Source organism: Chanos chanos, chromosome 10, assembly GCF_902362185.1.
Source record: "Chanos chanos chromosome 10, fChaCha1.1, whole genome shotgun sequence".
NCBI lineage: Eukaryota > Metazoa > Chordata > Actinopteri > Gonorynchiformes > Chanidae > Chanos > Chanos chanos.
This window is the reverse complement of record NC_044504.1, coordinates 7,545,373-7,561,313: the sequence shown is the minus strand read 5'-3', so window position 1 is coordinate 7,561,313 and position 15,941 is coordinate 7,545,373. Positions and strand designations below refer to the sequence as shown.

The 15,941-nt window shown below is 40.5% G+C and overlaps 1 protein-coding gene across 1 annotated transcript; it reads left to right on the top strand.

Moving 5' to 3' along the window:
- The first annotated feature begins 832 nt into the window (after positions 1 to 832).
- Positions 833 to 15,002, top strand: ifih1 (interferon induced with helicase C domain 1). The gene is made up of 16 exons (XM_030785881.1): positions 833 to 1,273; positions 1,616 to 1,784; positions 2,199 to 2,411; positions 3,190 to 3,255; positions 6,399 to 6,616; positions 7,510 to 7,720; positions 9,186 to 9,403; positions 10,422 to 10,523; positions 10,866 to 10,989; positions 11,622 to 11,834; positions 12,647 to 12,903; positions 13,135 to 13,284; positions 13,681 to 13,842; positions 14,111 to 14,304; positions 14,518 to 14,611; positions 14,760 to 15,002. Exons 1-16 carry the CDS (start codon positions 839 to 841, stop codon positions 14,958 to 14,960), a joined length of 3,027 nt encoding a protein of 1,008 aa, XP_030641741.1. The 5' UTR covers positions 833 to 838; the 3' UTR covers positions 14,961 to 15,002.
- The last annotated feature ends 939 nt before the right edge of the window (positions 15,003 to 15,941 follow it).

Below are 15,941 nucleotides of genomic sequence, written 5' to 3'. Positions count from 1 at the left end.
AAGAATAGAGTATTTAACAGAAATATTGTTATGAACCTGTACGGATACTGCAAACTTTTGCACATAAACTTCAAAATTATGACAGTCACTTTTTAACCTAGTGTGTTTCACAGTTGTTTTTATGCATTTTTTATGCAACTTTGTCACTGTATATTTTATATATTGCAAGCAACACTTTAAAGATGATTTGAATGTTTCTGTTATTCTGTTACTGTATGAACACAAACACACACACACACACACACACACACACATACATATATATATATATATATATATATATACACACACACACACACACACACACACACACACACACACACACACACACACTGTACATAGCACCTTTGATTTAGCAAATTACTTTTGACTAATAAAGAAATAAAATGTATGCTAAAATGTGGCTTTCACGTCCAGTTTTATCTTATTGTAAATTTATTCGCTGATGAAAAAAAATACTATTATCGTAAAACTGGGATACACACACGCATGCGTGCACGCAATACATACAAACACACACGGAGAGAGAGAGCGCAACGTCATCGACAGGAGACAATTTACTTTCAAGCTAGAAGAAAAAAAAGTTGTTTTTTGTCAAATCTAATTAACATTTAATTTCTTTTAAATGCAGAATTGATGATGATTACGACTGCGGTTTATTTAGTAATAAGTCAGTTTGTTGTAGTTAGAAACTCAACGGAGAAACGAAAGTGAAAGTAAACCTTTGGCTTGGAAAACAGCAGTGTCACTGCAGAGGGTTTGGTATACATAAAGAGAGCAGCGTCGACCTGGTTTCAGCACTGAGCTAATTCTGAAATCTGAAAGGAACAGTTGAAGAATGGCTGTTGATCAAAATCAAGAGAACATTCATATTATCATGGCTTTTAGAGACAGGCTACGAAGACTTATCCAAATTGAGCCGGTTCTCGACCAATTACATTTCATAGACCATGAACAAAAAGAAAAGATAAGAGCCAAGTTACAAGCACAGGGCAATTTATGTGCAGCAGGCGTGCTTATCGATACGATAATAAACAATAAGCATCCAGAGGGATGGTTTAGGGAACTGTTGGTCGCGCTTGAAGGCGGAGGATGTAAACAAGCAGCGAATTATATAGAAAACAGTCCACCGAGTCCATCGATCGAGGCCGAAAATGACTCGTGCATTCAATTAATAAATCTTCTTGGGCTTAGTTTAGTGAAGATGAAGACCGCCGATGTGTGTCTGAGCTGTTTTACAATGGGCCTTTTAACCGAAGAAGATCGCGAAAATGTGAGTAACACAGCCCTACTTCTTCATACAAGTCTGTACATCAGAGAGGAGGACACATTTGCTACATGTTAATTTGAGACTGTAAGCGAATCATACAGCTAGGTGTTCATACATAACTTTCGAGGAACCTTTTTTGAGAGGAGTGGAATACTGAAATTAGCAATAGAGTTTGTTGTTTTCCTTGTTGTGCACATTATAGGCAGACGAGGGCGGCAGAGGGTTGATTTCTGACAGAGAACGTGTGTGTGCGTGTGTGTGTGTGTGCGTGTGTGTGTGTATGTGTGTGTCCTCCATTACTAACACAGTTTAAACCCAATGACATATCTAAATGTAATCTTGTAGATTCTAGCTGAAATGAATCTTCATGGAAACACAAGGGGAGCTCGACTGTTGCTTAGACGAGTGGTACGGAATCCAGTCGGTTGGTTTTCACAGTTCCTGAGTGCACTGGAGGACACTGGACACCCAGATTTGGTCCGAGAGCTAAGGGGGGAGCCACTCAACAATGAAGGTGGGGAATTTGTTGAAATGTTGTGAGACATAAAAGCATCCATGATGCACATCCAGGCAAATAGCACTGGCCTCTTAACAGCACAGAATAAAATGCTGTCTGTTCAGTTACAAACTGTGTAAAACTGTGTTTATTTCTAGTTGTTCAAGAGGCAATAGTATGCCTGACAATTGCAGAATAAGAAAAAATATACAGTAGAAAAAAAATAATTGCAGTAATTATGGTGGGTTGAATTTTTTTATGAATACAATCGGCGTGTCCGCTGTAAAGTCAAACGCAGAGCAAAGTGCTGTAAGATTAATCAAAAATATCAGGTCACGAATTGCCCTGACATGCTGTACATGTGAGTGTAAACAGTGTAATCATCATTTGTTGGTTTGTCTGTTTATTTGTTTGTTTACGGTTCCAACACAGATGACGGGCCAGATAAAAGCGATACTCCGGGTGTCCTGAAGGATGAAAGTGAGTGCAGTCCTGTGATGGACGCTGAGAAGACGAGACCAGAAGCAGAGGCGGAGGACTCTAGCATATACAACACAGAGGACACGTCCATGAGCAATAGTATGGACAGCAGCTTCTGCCTCTCCAGCCTGGATACGTCTCTTGATACTATCCCAGAAAACAGGGGTACAGTAAAACCAAAACACATGTCTGTAGTCTATGAAAAAAAGAAAGATTTCGCATAGCCTCAAGTCCAAGTCCTGGAGGGCAGCCATGTGAAATGGTCCATCATAGAACTGGCGGCCAGCTGTTAATGAAAGCTTTTTAAATGCACATTAACTAAAATTAAACCGTAGTTTCTCAGTCCAAGAACTTTAACTAACCATCTTGTTTTAAACAACATGCTTGGATGTTTTCAGAAAAAAAAAAACCCTGCAAATGATTTTGCAAAATTTTTTTGTAATATTCGATTAATCAGTGAAATCCATCAGTCAGTTCTTTTCAATCACTCAGAACAGCTGTGATATACAGCCAACAACCTTTTTGTACACATCAGGTCTCCAGGAATGACTCTGGACTTTTCTTAAACATTTATAGTACTGAGTACTGAGTATTATGTATGGTTGCTGCTTGCAATTCACACTAATGTGGACCCACTACAGGCAATTCAGTGATTCAGCAGTGTAGAGGTCTGAGGTAAAAACCTGCTCCCTTTAAGTGACCCTACTAACATTACATTGTATTACACCTGGACAGAGATTTAACATACTTGTGTTGAATATGATAAATATTCTAATGTATAACATAATGTATTCACTCATAAGCTCTACTGAGTTCACATTACAAAAGACATAATACAGTATGTTAAAGACTGCAGAACAAACAACTTAGTAATTTACATCGTACATTAAGTACAGTAAGGATCATGTATTGTGTAATTATGTTCCCCCATTTTCCGTTTTAGATTTAGACTTGTACAACGATGAGAAACTGGAAGCAGACCATCTTGAAGACAGTTTGGACCAGTCAGGTACTATCAAGTCATGTAATAAACTTAACATTATCATGTCTAATATTACATGACTTAAACCATTTGAATGCTGTGTTTACCACTAAGCTTAGTGTGACTTTACCTGAACTGAACTTTGTTTACGTCAGGATGGAGTCAAACTGAGATCACATGGTACACAGGTTCCCATAACCCCTAGTGTTTGTTACAAGGTGAATTCCCATAAAACAACAGAGGTCAACAGCTTCGTATCCTGAGACTAACATCCACAAAAAAAAAAAAAAATCATTCATAAAATCCATGGGGATAATGCTGTATTAGGATTATAGTGTGGAAATGCATGGGTTGAGGCCTCAGAAGCAATGTGTAAAGTTGCGGTTCTGCTTTTGCTTGGAATCCGATGCCTCAGCAGTACCTCAGAACTGAGGGAACCTCCCCATGTGTGTGCACATCTCCCACCAGAGGAAACCAAAAACAGTCAGCAGAGTCAGCAGAGCACTCCCCGTTTCAACATAACCATGACACATTGATGCTCTTAAGTGTTGACAGAGTAGCTTGCACAACTGGGCAGTTACACTGAGACATTGAGACATTGAACTAAAAAAAAAAAAAAACTCTGCACAGCTTATCTTCGCAGTCACACTGTGCATTAGTCAACAAAACTAAAAACGAAAAAGAAAAAAAAAAAAAAGGTTTGCAAATATTTCCTATGCTCATGCCAAAATGCAGTTGGCTTAAGCTCATCCCAGACAAAGATGACATCAACAAACCACAACAAATGTTAATATTATAAACATCAGGTTCAAGCATGTCTCCTCTTACTCAGCACATCATCATTTGTTGATTAAGTCATCTGCCACTAAATAAAAACACTCTCACAGTACAGATTTGTTCTCTGTATACAGAATCATCAACGTATGGGTAGTATTGTCAGGATCTATTCCAGTTGAATTCTGTCTCTCAAAGTTTGGGAGGGACAAAAAAACTTGCCATGAAATTATTGTTTTGAAAATTTTTTGCAAATGATGATTAGCCTCCACTGTGGTGGTAGTGGTGTGTGTGTGTGTGTGTGTGTGTGTGTGTGTGTGTGTATGTGTGTGTGTGTGTGTGTGTGTCTACAGAGGCTCTGGTCTGGACTGACATACAGAATATGTTCCATGTGTGTTCTGGGGTTAAAAAGTGCTGAACACAATCAGTCTCTGTAATTACAAACACATGTTCCTCAGACAGAGGTAAGAGAGTAGCATGATTTGAGAGACTGTGGATTTGTGTATTCTCCACAATCAGACACTGATGTGCTGACCCCCTGTCAGAGAGCCGTGGAGTTCCAGCTTTCTGATGCATCACACTAATAACTGTGTATTCAGTTTCAGTTTAAGCTGAATATTTTATGATTTATAACCATCATTAAACAGATGTTCCCGTTTACGACGGCAACATTCATTTCTGTGTGTAGGCAAAATCACTACAGATGTATCGTGTAATGGTTATGTAAAATACATAAATATCATTACATGTTATGTAATTACTTGCAGTCTGTGTGACTGACTGGGTTTCACTGTTAAATGTGGGTCGTCTGAATAGATTTAAACCAAGTCTAACAGCTTTATGCTTAATCTGTAGATGCAAAATTGTTGATAGTAGTATGCAGAAAAACAAAGGAGTTCACATCATCAAGGTCATGTGGTGAGATTGTTCTGACCAAAGCCATTGCGCCCCGCCAAGTTCATATTTCTGACAATATATCTCAGAATAATATAACAAAACTTAAGAAAAGCATACAAATTCTTTTGAAAAAACTGCACTAAGTGTTGCCTCGCATATTGGAGGAAATGGGCTAGCCCCACTAATCTTGATTTAGGTTACTGTCAAGTGAAAAGGATACTAATGAGATTATGGGTAATTACAGAGGGAGAGGGAGATGTAAGAAAAGATTAAAATGGAAAAGGATTTTAAATCCTCTCTAAACAGGATCCCCAGGATTATACTGTTTGCTCAAGTCATTCCGAAGACATCAATATTTGTCATACCAAGCCGGCATGCGTAGGGTTCCTTTTTTTTTTTTTAAATCACTGAACGTTCAGATGATTTTATTAATTCATACTAAACTGATTTTCTGTATGCATCTGTGACTTTACACATCAGTCCACCAGATGGTGCTCTAGAGCGCTGCAGTTGGTCTTATGAGTGATGAATGTGTAAATGTGAAAAGAGTTCAGACAGGTGAACAAAAATGTGACTGGTCCGTGACTGCCCGTACAGGTGAAGTCTGACAGTCTCACTCAGTCTTCTGTTTGTCGGTTCAGATTTTTTTTTTTCCTTCATCTTTTTCTTTTCTCGGCACCACAGTGTGAATGTGCCTCCTTAGATTAGGATAGTTTAGGTTTGTTTTCTTTCTCTCCTTCTCTCTCTCTCTCTCTCTCTCTCTCTTTTTTTAACCAACTGACTTCCCAGAAAGAGGACTGTGAAGTAAGTTACAGAGAACGTGCTTAACTAGCTAGATAACTCATCTGATTACGCGGTGTGCGTTTCTACTTTTTCTCGATTACACTCATTGCTCTGTGTGCTGACTGTGCACAGCTGCGTAGTCAGACAAGACAAGTCATTATTTTAGACGAGTAAGTCTGGATTTTCCACTGGACTTTAGCAGACTTCAGTTTCTTGTGGTCAAGATCTACTTTAAAGCCAAAAAGCTAAGAAAAAAAACTCGATGGCAAAAATGGAGTCAACCAGTGTGCTAAGTTTTATATACATACTTTCACACATGTCTGTTTTATCCTGACTTTTGGAAGTGAGTTTTAAGGTCACTGTCTATTTCCTATTTAGTTTGGGCCCTGTGGCTTCATCTGAACTACACACTATCAGAGGAGGCCAGAATTTCCTGAATCAGAGACAGAGCTAAATCCTCTCACATACTCAGTTTGAATGAGGAGCTTAAAAAGGCCACTTTGTGTTTTTTTAACTATAGGACACACACACACACACAAACACACACACACACAAACACACACACACACACACACACACACACATAAATGAGACAAGCCTCCCCTCCAGCGACCGCCGTTAGCAGCTAGCTTGTGTTAATTATGGGGTTGGATATGTGGATTTGGGTTTTGCTGATCTGAGTGTGTGTGTGTGTGTGTGTGTGTTTCCCCTTTCAGACTGTGGTGCTGAGGGGGCTGTGTCTAGAGAGACAGACATTGCGCTGCGAGATTATCAGATGGCCGTGGCCAGACCAGCTCTAGAGGGGAAAAACATCATCATCTGCCTCCCAACAGGAAGTGGCAAAACCCGAGTGGCGGTCTACATTACTAAAGAACATCTGGACAGCAGGAAAAGAAAGCAACAGCCAGGGAAAGTGGTTGTCCTGGTCAATAAGGTACTTCATTGTTTCCCTCCCCCTTCACATAGAGACAGGTTTGACCAACATCCAGAAAATCCAGAATGCCTTTGTTATAATGCAAGGATTTGACAGTGCTGGAATAGTCGACCTTTGGATAGGGAACATTCAGAAAATGAATCTGAAGTAGTCTTAACACAGATGGTAATGGAAGCTTTTATTTTAGTGACTCTTTCATGACCTGTGCTCTCAAAATCAAAACAAAAAACAATCTGGCTTCCATGTTCACAAAGATCTAGACAAATAACTCTCCCTATTGTCTCTATGACAACACAGTGTCTCAAAATATTCTCACAAAATATTTTTGTCCTGGGACGGAAAGATGTGCGAGGGTAGATGTGCCTAAACAGCATAATAACATTTTGTATGAATCTAGACATATAATCATGATAATAATTCCCAGAGTGAAGGACGATGACGTCAGATTTCCGTTGTTTAAGAATGAGTCACTTTTACCTCCTCTTGCTTTTAATCCTGTAATTTACTGCAATGGATGACAGAAATCAAAACTAAGTATTTCTTCATTTATTAGGCCAGGGAGCTGCTCTTCCCGTCCTCTAACTGTAAACTTTCAAACGTGTCAAGTTGTTTTTAGGCTGTAGTCTGAAGATAGCAGCTGATAAAACAACGCTTGGTCTCTTCAGTATCTGTGCTGTTTATTGAGCAAACTGCTGACCTGCTCGACAGGTACAGTTTTACTTAAGCTGAAAGCAAGAGCTGAAAGAAGATCAAACATCAGAATGCAAATGTGAAAAATAGCCCAATACAACTTCTCAGACAGTTTCCACTGTTCTGGAAATCCTCCATTTCAATGAAATCTGAAACTGGATTTTTTTTTTTTTTTGGTTAAAGAGCAACCGTTCCTTTTGTAGGTCCCATTAGTGGAACAACATTACAAAGCTGAGTTTGGAAAGTTCCTGAAAAACCAGTACAAAGTGGAGCGAGTCAGTGGAGATTCTCAGCTGAAAATCTCCTTTCCAGACATCGTGAAGAAAAATGACATCATCATCTGTACGGCCCAAATTCTGGAGAACTCCTTCAAAAAGGCAAAAAATGGAGATGACGATGGTGTTCAGCTATCACGTATGTCCTGGTCCTCCTGCCTTTATGTTCTGATCAAGGAAGAGCTGTAGAGTCAACTTATGGTGTTAATATTTACTTATTTGAATCAATTATTTGTGAGGTTGAGTTCAGGGTGCGATGTGGCAAAAAGTAAAACACCTCTCCTGGATAATTTCACCTGTTTTTTTTTTTTCTGTCCACTTCCTTCCTATTTTTTTTTCTTTCTTTCTCTAATCACTGTCAATTCCTCTCCTCCCAGTTCTCTTGTTGGCACGGTGTGTAGTCCAAGGTGGAATTTCCCCAGTGTAGCATATGCTGTTTGTTGAATCTGTTCCTGTTCTTGTTTTTTTTTTTTTTTTCTGATGTTCCACGGGCCACGCGTCTGTTCGAGCCACGAATGAGTGGCAGTTTAAATTCACACGAGGGGTGCTGTCTTTGGCTCTGCCTGACTGTTCTGATCCAGGATGTAGACTGCCTCTGGGGTAGAAAGCGTGACACTTTTAAGGTTTCGATATGTAAGCGTAATCCTATCAAGCAACTGTCAATGCTGTGAAATACAGTTTCTGACCTTTTTGAGACAAGGCACCGGAGGACGCGAACGGGCCACGCCAGCTTTTTCAGTCTAGGTTTTCTTGACTAGCTATGAGTTTCTTTTGACGGTTTGGTCGTCATGCCAAGAGTTCTGTGGGAATTTGTTAAAGGAGAGGGAAACCGCGGCGTAATTTAAAGGCGTAAAAATGCTTGCCCTCCAGTTTCTAACGCAAGTTCATGCAGGAAAGAAAAAAAGAAACTCAGAAGGGAGCGAGATCAACATATCAAAGACATATTTCCAAATGTAAGACCTCACAGCCCAGTATAAATGAGAACAGAGCTGGAAAACGAGACCCAGATTAGAAAAAAAAAAAGAAGAAGAAAAAAAAAAACCCATGAAGCTCAGGCTCGGAGTACCAGGGCCTCAAGGGGTATTTGATAAAAAAAAAAAAAAAAAAAATGGGGGGGGGTATTGATTTAGGGTGTGGGAGTTCAGCACCATGTCACGGCATTTAATATCTCCACTGGTCCTAACCACATCCTCTGAGTAAGAAACACAGGGGGGCGTGGATAAATCAGAAACACATGCCTGCTAAGAATTTCACAGTATTCCCATTGAAAATCTAGGAATCTCTTCTGAATGAGTGATATTCAACATTCCGCTCTATCAGTACTCACAAAGGAGAGTCAGCAGTGTTTCTTTGTATAAAAGTTGAGGACATCGTCTTGTTTATACGCATCTTTTTCAGTCTTTTGTGCCTGATCTTGCTTTGGGTTTTACTGTCAACCTGAAGATCATGGTTCAACACAGTCACAAATGTAAACATTTTTGCCTTGATCACATTTCTTAGAATCTGGCTTTACACATTCATTTAGCCTCAAATTGGACCTGAAATTAAGCCATCTTTTCTGGTGAAGTTTAACTGTGGCCTGTATTTGATTTATGTTCTGGCAGAGTTTAGCTTGGTTGTGATCGATGAGTGTCACCACACGCAGAAGGGAGGAGTGTACAACCACATCATGATCCGCTACCTGAAACAGAAGCACAGGAACCCACTGCTGGTTAAGGAGCAGAAGGAGCCTTTGCCCCTCCCTCAGATTCTGGGCCTCACTGCCTCGCCTGGGGTTGGAGGAGCCAAGACTCAGCATAAAGCTGAGGAGCACATTCTGAGAGTGAGTATATATATGTGTACATACACACAAACACACATACACACACACACACACACATGCGCACACAATACACACATACACACACACATATACACACACATACACATACACATGCACACACGCACACGCACACATCCACACATACACACATAGGCACACACCCTCTCCCTCTCTCTCTCACACACACACACTCACAAAGACTCATACGCACACGCACACACACATACCCTCTCTCTCTCTCTTTCTCACTCCCTCTCTCCCTCTCTCTCTCACACACACAGACTCACACACACACACGCACCTACCCTTTCTCTCTCTCTCTCTCTCTCTCTCTCTCTCTCACACACACTCACACACACACACACACACACGCGCGCACATACACAAACGCACGTGTCTCTTTATTACACATACTGTCTTGTACACATAGAAACACATGCACACACACACACACACACACATGCAGCAGAAACAACGTATGGTAACTCCCTTTTGCGCTCCTTTTCCCCTGTCCTCCCATTCTTCATTCCACATTCCACTCCCCTGCTCCACCTTTACTTTCATCCCTTTCTTCATTTGTTCCCCAGTCACAGCTCCAAGCTGTTTCTAATGTTCCACGCTGCCCGTGGCCTCAGGCAGCCATAAACCTCTTCATACTACTCACATCTCATACACACAGGCTTCACTCACCAGGCAAATGGTCAAAACAGCTTTTCATGTCTCGTTTCGTCGACCACGACAACGACCAGAGGTCACACTTCTGCTGGATGTTAAAACACTCTCTCACAGCTCTCGTATGATGAGGGTTAAAATACTACCAACTCATTAGTGAAAACATAAAGTCAAAGTCTGATCAAATACTCATGTCTGATCCAACAGCAGTTACACGTTGGTAACTTCAATCAGGAAGGACTGGTTAGAAGTCGTAAAGTCTGGTCTCATCTGTTAAATATGTCAGAGGGGTTTGTTTTTTTTTGGTTTCCTCTAATATGTTTCTCATTACATTCATGCGTTGCAGATTTGTGCAAACTTGGATGCCTTCACAATAAAGACAAGGAGTATGGGGGAGGAAAACAAACTGCCTTATAAACGGATCGCGAGCGCTGAGCCAAGAAAGGAGGTGCCCTATCAGAAATCCTTATCTCCTCATACACGCTGATAACCTCCTTATCACCCAAACCTCAGTCCGGTTTCTGTCAGCACACGGCAAACAGTTATTAAACCGTACTTATGTTCAGTGCCGCTCAACATGACACAGCCCATAGGACCCATACTGATGAAATATGGCCATACAGAAACATACATGGCAGCTATGATCATATACCATTCACTTATTATATAGATTTTGTTGCACTTATTTGTGTTGTCACTCAATTATATCACATTTTGCAAGCATAGTTACAAGCACTTCATTTTTGTGAAATATGGGTGTGGTGCCCTAAATGTTATGTTGTCTTGCCAGGACCCATTCGGGGATGTTATTAAAGACATTATGGACGAAATCCATGCACACGCGGAGTTAAACCCGCTCTGCGATCCCGGGACACAGAACTATGAACAGTGGGTTGTGCAGAGAGAGCAGAACGGTGAGATGTCTCGTTTTTTTTCCACACGCAGCGCAGTGACTCTCTGCCATTTGTCAGAGTTTTCTGCTGTTACATTTCTCTGTGGAAATCTCACTTCACCCCGCTTTGTTTTTTTTGGAGCTCGCTTTAGCTGTGCTTAAGACCATAAAGTGACCGCGCAGAAAATAGTCATAAAAAGTTGCTTAAATAGCCGTATTAAAAAGTGCTTTTGCGGTTAGGGTTTTTAATCACTCTGCATGAAATGTACAGCTGTTCTGTTAAAAAATATGTCCCGTTTTTTCTTTCATTTTATTTGTAATTAGTCCGTAAAATCCATCATCGGACAAGCTGGGACTTCAAGTCCCTCCAGTTCCCCCGGTTCCAGTTTCTCTCTGGTTCTTTTGATTAGGAGATCTCTACAGCCAATTTGCAGCCAATGTTTCAGAGCCACACATTCCCAGATCTCTTTCTTGGAAAGTAAACATATGTTAATGTAATCATTTCCTGAAGAATAGTGTGTGTGTGTGTGTGTGTGTGTGTGTGTGTGTGTGTGTGTGTGTGTGTGTGTGTGCGCACGCGCGCACGTGTGTATGCGCACGTGTGTGTGTGTGTGTGTGTACATTTGTGCATACTTGTGTGTGTTTATCAAACAGCTGCTAAAGAACAGAACCAGAAACTGCGAGTGTGTGCAGAACATCTTCGGCAGTACAACGAGGCACTACATCAGGGCAACACCATCCGTATGTCCGACGCCTGCAGCTTCCTGGACAAGTTCTACAGAGAGGAGAGGAGGAAGAAGTTTAACCCAGAAGAAGAAGGCATTAAAATCACGGACACTGAACGATTCCTCTTTAAGCTCTTTGACGGTAAAAAACAAAAAAACAAAAAACCACATTAACAGTTTCAGCCCACAACGTTTTACATAATGGCTCAGGAAAAAAGGGTGTTCCTTCTCTTTTTCTGAAGACTGATCCCAGCATAACCCATGAAAACCGAAATCAAGAGCCCTTGTAAAATCTATCAGCACATAGGCATTTACCATATACTATAGTGTATTGTCTCTACCTTTCAGCCATTCAGTGTCTGGTAAGCTTTTCCATCCAGGAAGTTCTAACAAAGGCCAACTTTCATTGGTGCCTGAGAAAATAAAAGTCTGACCATCAGCAATTTAAACTGCCCCTTCTTGTCTTGGCGTTCAGTGCCTTCCACAGAACAATGTCACTGAGTAAAATGGGAAATGTGTGATGTATTGTTTCACTGAGTTATTTCAGAAGTTCACAGAACTTTATTCTGGGATTAAAGAATTGCAGCCCCCTTTTTGAGTTATTGACAAAAAAAACCCTCACAAAGATGATTTTGCATGTCCAGAAAACAGCTACTGTATCTCTGACAATGACCCATAATGTATGTCTACCAAAAACTCAAATTCAGTAAAACTCTGGTTATTTTTAGATTGTTTTTAAAACACACTTACTGCTTAAAACTCAACTCCTCTCTCTAAACTCTGAGTTCATGTTTCTCAGTTATACTTAGACATTTTTGTTTGTTTGGAGGTCAGGAAGAATATAATTATTTTGAAAAGAAAGGTCATTATAGCAATTATGCTACTGTAGTAACAGGCAGGATTACCGCTGAATTTTGTTTTCTTCCTACATTCCCTCTGGTTAATGGTCAACAGACAAGAAAGAGAAGCTGCAGGAACTGGCAAAGCATCCCGAATATGAGAATAAAATCCTATCCAAACTTAGGAAAACAATCCTCCAGGAGTTCACCGGCAGAGACGAAGCAAGAGGCATCATTTTTACCAAGACCCGCTTGAGTGCCATCGCTCTCAGCCAATGGATTCAAGAGAACAGGAAATTTGAGGAGGCCGGTGTCCGGGCGAGCCATCTGATCGGAGGAGGAGACCAAAGTGTTGTGAAACCCATGACTTCAGTGAGTCAGATATTCATCAAATTGGAATGATAGACCAGAGTGTTTTTTAGTGTGTGTAGCAAAGTGTTTTCCGACATTGTGCCACAAAATCTAGTTTGGCAGCCCGGCCGCCGAGCTTCTGCTTTAATTTAAGGCATGTTTGTCATAAATCCACAACGTTTTTGTGCCTGATTCTTTGATGACTTTGTTTATTGTATTGGAATGTGCCTTTTTCTGCTTGGTTTCCAACAGGCGGAGCAGAAGGATGTGCTGAGCAGGTTTCGTTCAGGGGAGATTAACCTCCTCATCGCTACAACTGTGGCTGAGGAGGGTCTGGACATTAAAGAGTGTAACGTGGTCATCCGCTACTGCCTGGTGACCAATGAAATTGCCATGATTCAGGTGGGCAACTAAAAGAAAAAGATCCAGTGCTGTCAAGTGAGGTCATCCAATGCTATTGATGTCATAAGCTGAGGACATGATCTATCCACAGATTTAAAGGTTTAAAGATTTTTTTTTTTTTTAAAACTCTGGTATCTAGGGCAAAGACAACACGTTTCCTTTCACACAGGGAAATGTATTTATGAGCTGAATGCTATAAGGATAACCACCGTATATTCATTTTAGCTCTTACATTTATCACATTGAACGCTGATACCAGATACATCATCACCTCATGCCCCCTTCTTTGTTAGCATGTACTATTAACCGGGCTCTTTGACAATGGCCAAGGAGCACTAACTATGTTCTTGAATATGTTCCAAATTCATTTATTATTCACCTGGGTTCACCCTGTAGGCAAGAGGAAGAGGCAGAGCGGAAGACAGCAGTTACACCCTAGTGGAAGAGGAGGGGTCTGGAGTCGCTGAGAGAGAGAGTGTAAACGAGTATCGAGAAAAGATGATGAGTAAAGCTATTGACAGGGTGATGAAGCTGAACCGAGCAGATTATGAAAAAAAAGTAGGTGGTTTGTTCTTAGTTGTCTTCTTGTAGTGATGTGTGGATTTTCATCAAACCTTATAAAACACAGAATAGGTTCATAAACTCCCAATGCCTAGTGTTCTACATAACGTTGTAATATCGAACGAGATTGACAATATTAGTTCTAATTCTGTTTTAACCAGCACAGACCGTTTCCAGTTGAGTATAATTTTATTCTAGACCGGATCCAAAACTTTGAGACAAAATAAAATGAGGTGCACTGCACCTGTGTCTCGTTTGTGGTCAGATCAAGGACTTTCAGATCCAGGCGATCATGGAGGAGAAAGTGCGTACAAAGAAGAAGAAGCAGAAGGGCATGCTAAAGGAAGACCCGTCCAAAGTGAAGTTCAGCTGTAGAAACTGCATGAAACCAGTCTGCTCAGGAGAACACATCGAAATCATCGAGAACATGCACCATGTGAATGTCTCCACTCAGTTCAGGTACAAACTCAAAGACTCTAGCCACAATGTATAGTGACCTGTAAATCATTGTAATACGACATAGTGCTTATTGCATAGTAATGCTTAGGCAGCAGTGACAGACAATGCTTAATGGGTAAAACAGGCACAAATACAGATTAATTAGAATTATAATCTTCTGGGCCCTGAAAAAATTCCAAAACTGTGATCTGTCTGTATCTTTTTGAACATCAGTGAGCTGTTTAATGTGAGAGAGAACACCTCTTTACAAGAGAGGCGTCTGGACTATGAGGCCAATGGAGTCATCGCATGCAATGACTGTGGACAGGTAGGCTGTACATGTCACTCCAGTTCAACTGAGCACAGCGGATACTGATCTAAACTACCGATTGGCTGTGATGTCATTTACACTCTTTCGAAGCAACACGCGTGTTAACAGTGATGTCATATGTAACATCTGGTCTTTTCCTGAACAGCCATGGGGTTCTATAATGCTGTACCGTGGAATTGAGTGTCCTTGCCTTCACATTAAGAACTTTGTGGTGACGTACAATATGAAGAAGAAAGTGTTCAGCAAATGGAATGAACTGGCTATCAGATTTCCTGCGTTCGACTATGCTGAGCATGCTCACATGGTTGCCGAGAGCTCAGAGGATGAAGACGACGACTATGAATAAACATGACAGAGTTTTAATTCATGAAAATAGTGTAAGATCGTTGCAAAAGACTTTGCTATGTGCAAAAAAAAAAAAAACTCCTTTCAAAAACAGAGGGTGAATTTGCAGTGTTTACATCTGTTGCACCACTTGACTTAACTTGTTTCTGAATGGAGTTCAGCTTCAGTTTTTTTTTTTTTTAGTTGTTTACTGATGTGGAAGCAACTGTTTTATTGTCTGTTTTGGTTGAAAATCAGTGCAGCAGTTTTCATCTTGCAGATGAAGAATGATTCCTTTTTAAGCATGAATTGCTTATAGATATTCAGCTTTTGATATTTAAATGTACATCTCAGTATGCATGGTACACAGAGGAAGTAATTGTTGTTTGTTTTTCATTTTTCGAAACTGCTGCTATGATGTCTTCAAACTCATACTTTTCACTGTACTGAATAGCTTTGTCCTTTAAGCACAAGGCCAGATCCATGGCCAGATCCAAGTTTGTGTATTATGAGTTCCGAAGTATGTGTTTTGAATGCGAATGTCACAAATACAGTTTGATCCAATCTAACTGAAATTAAGGAAGTGTTTACAGGCTACGTGTCATTTTTTGCATGAGCAGTCTGTAATGATGGGTCCTGGATGAAAAACCCGTGCTGACCAAAGTTAAAGCGCATCTTTTTTTTTTTTCTTTTTTTTTATCACGGGAGTAGATGTTGCACACCTGTTCACAGTATCCTCTGCGGGTCTTACTGTCCCCATGTTCTGTTTGCACTAGAGAGCGCCTGTCAGCACGCGGTCTCTCATTAAGTTTGAGTTGTACTGACAGGCAGAATTTTATTTATTTATTTCCAGGAGGAGTTCAACTCATACCACGAACGGAGGGGAAAATATTTCCTTATCTGACAAAAATGAATAAATGCTCAGAATTAATAGTCTTCATAAAAACCTCTGGGGCCGTGTACACAAGATAGCTTACAACATCATATAGTCTTCAAAAAATAC

Excerpts from the sequence above, each read along its gene's own strand:
- ifih1 (XM_030785881.1), top strand. The coding sequence starts at position 839 with ATGGCTGTTGATCAAAATCAAGAGAACATTCATATTATCATGGCTTTT. Across the intron at positions 11,835-12,646 it reads CCTCTTTAAGCTCTTTGACG|ACAAGAAAGAGAAGCTGCAG; the intron begins GTAAAAAACAAA and ends AATGGTCAACAG. Across the intron at positions 13,843-14,110 it reads GAGCAGATTATGAAAAAAAA|ATCAAGGACTTTCAGATCCA; the intron begins GTAGGTGGTTTG and ends GTTTGTGGTCAG.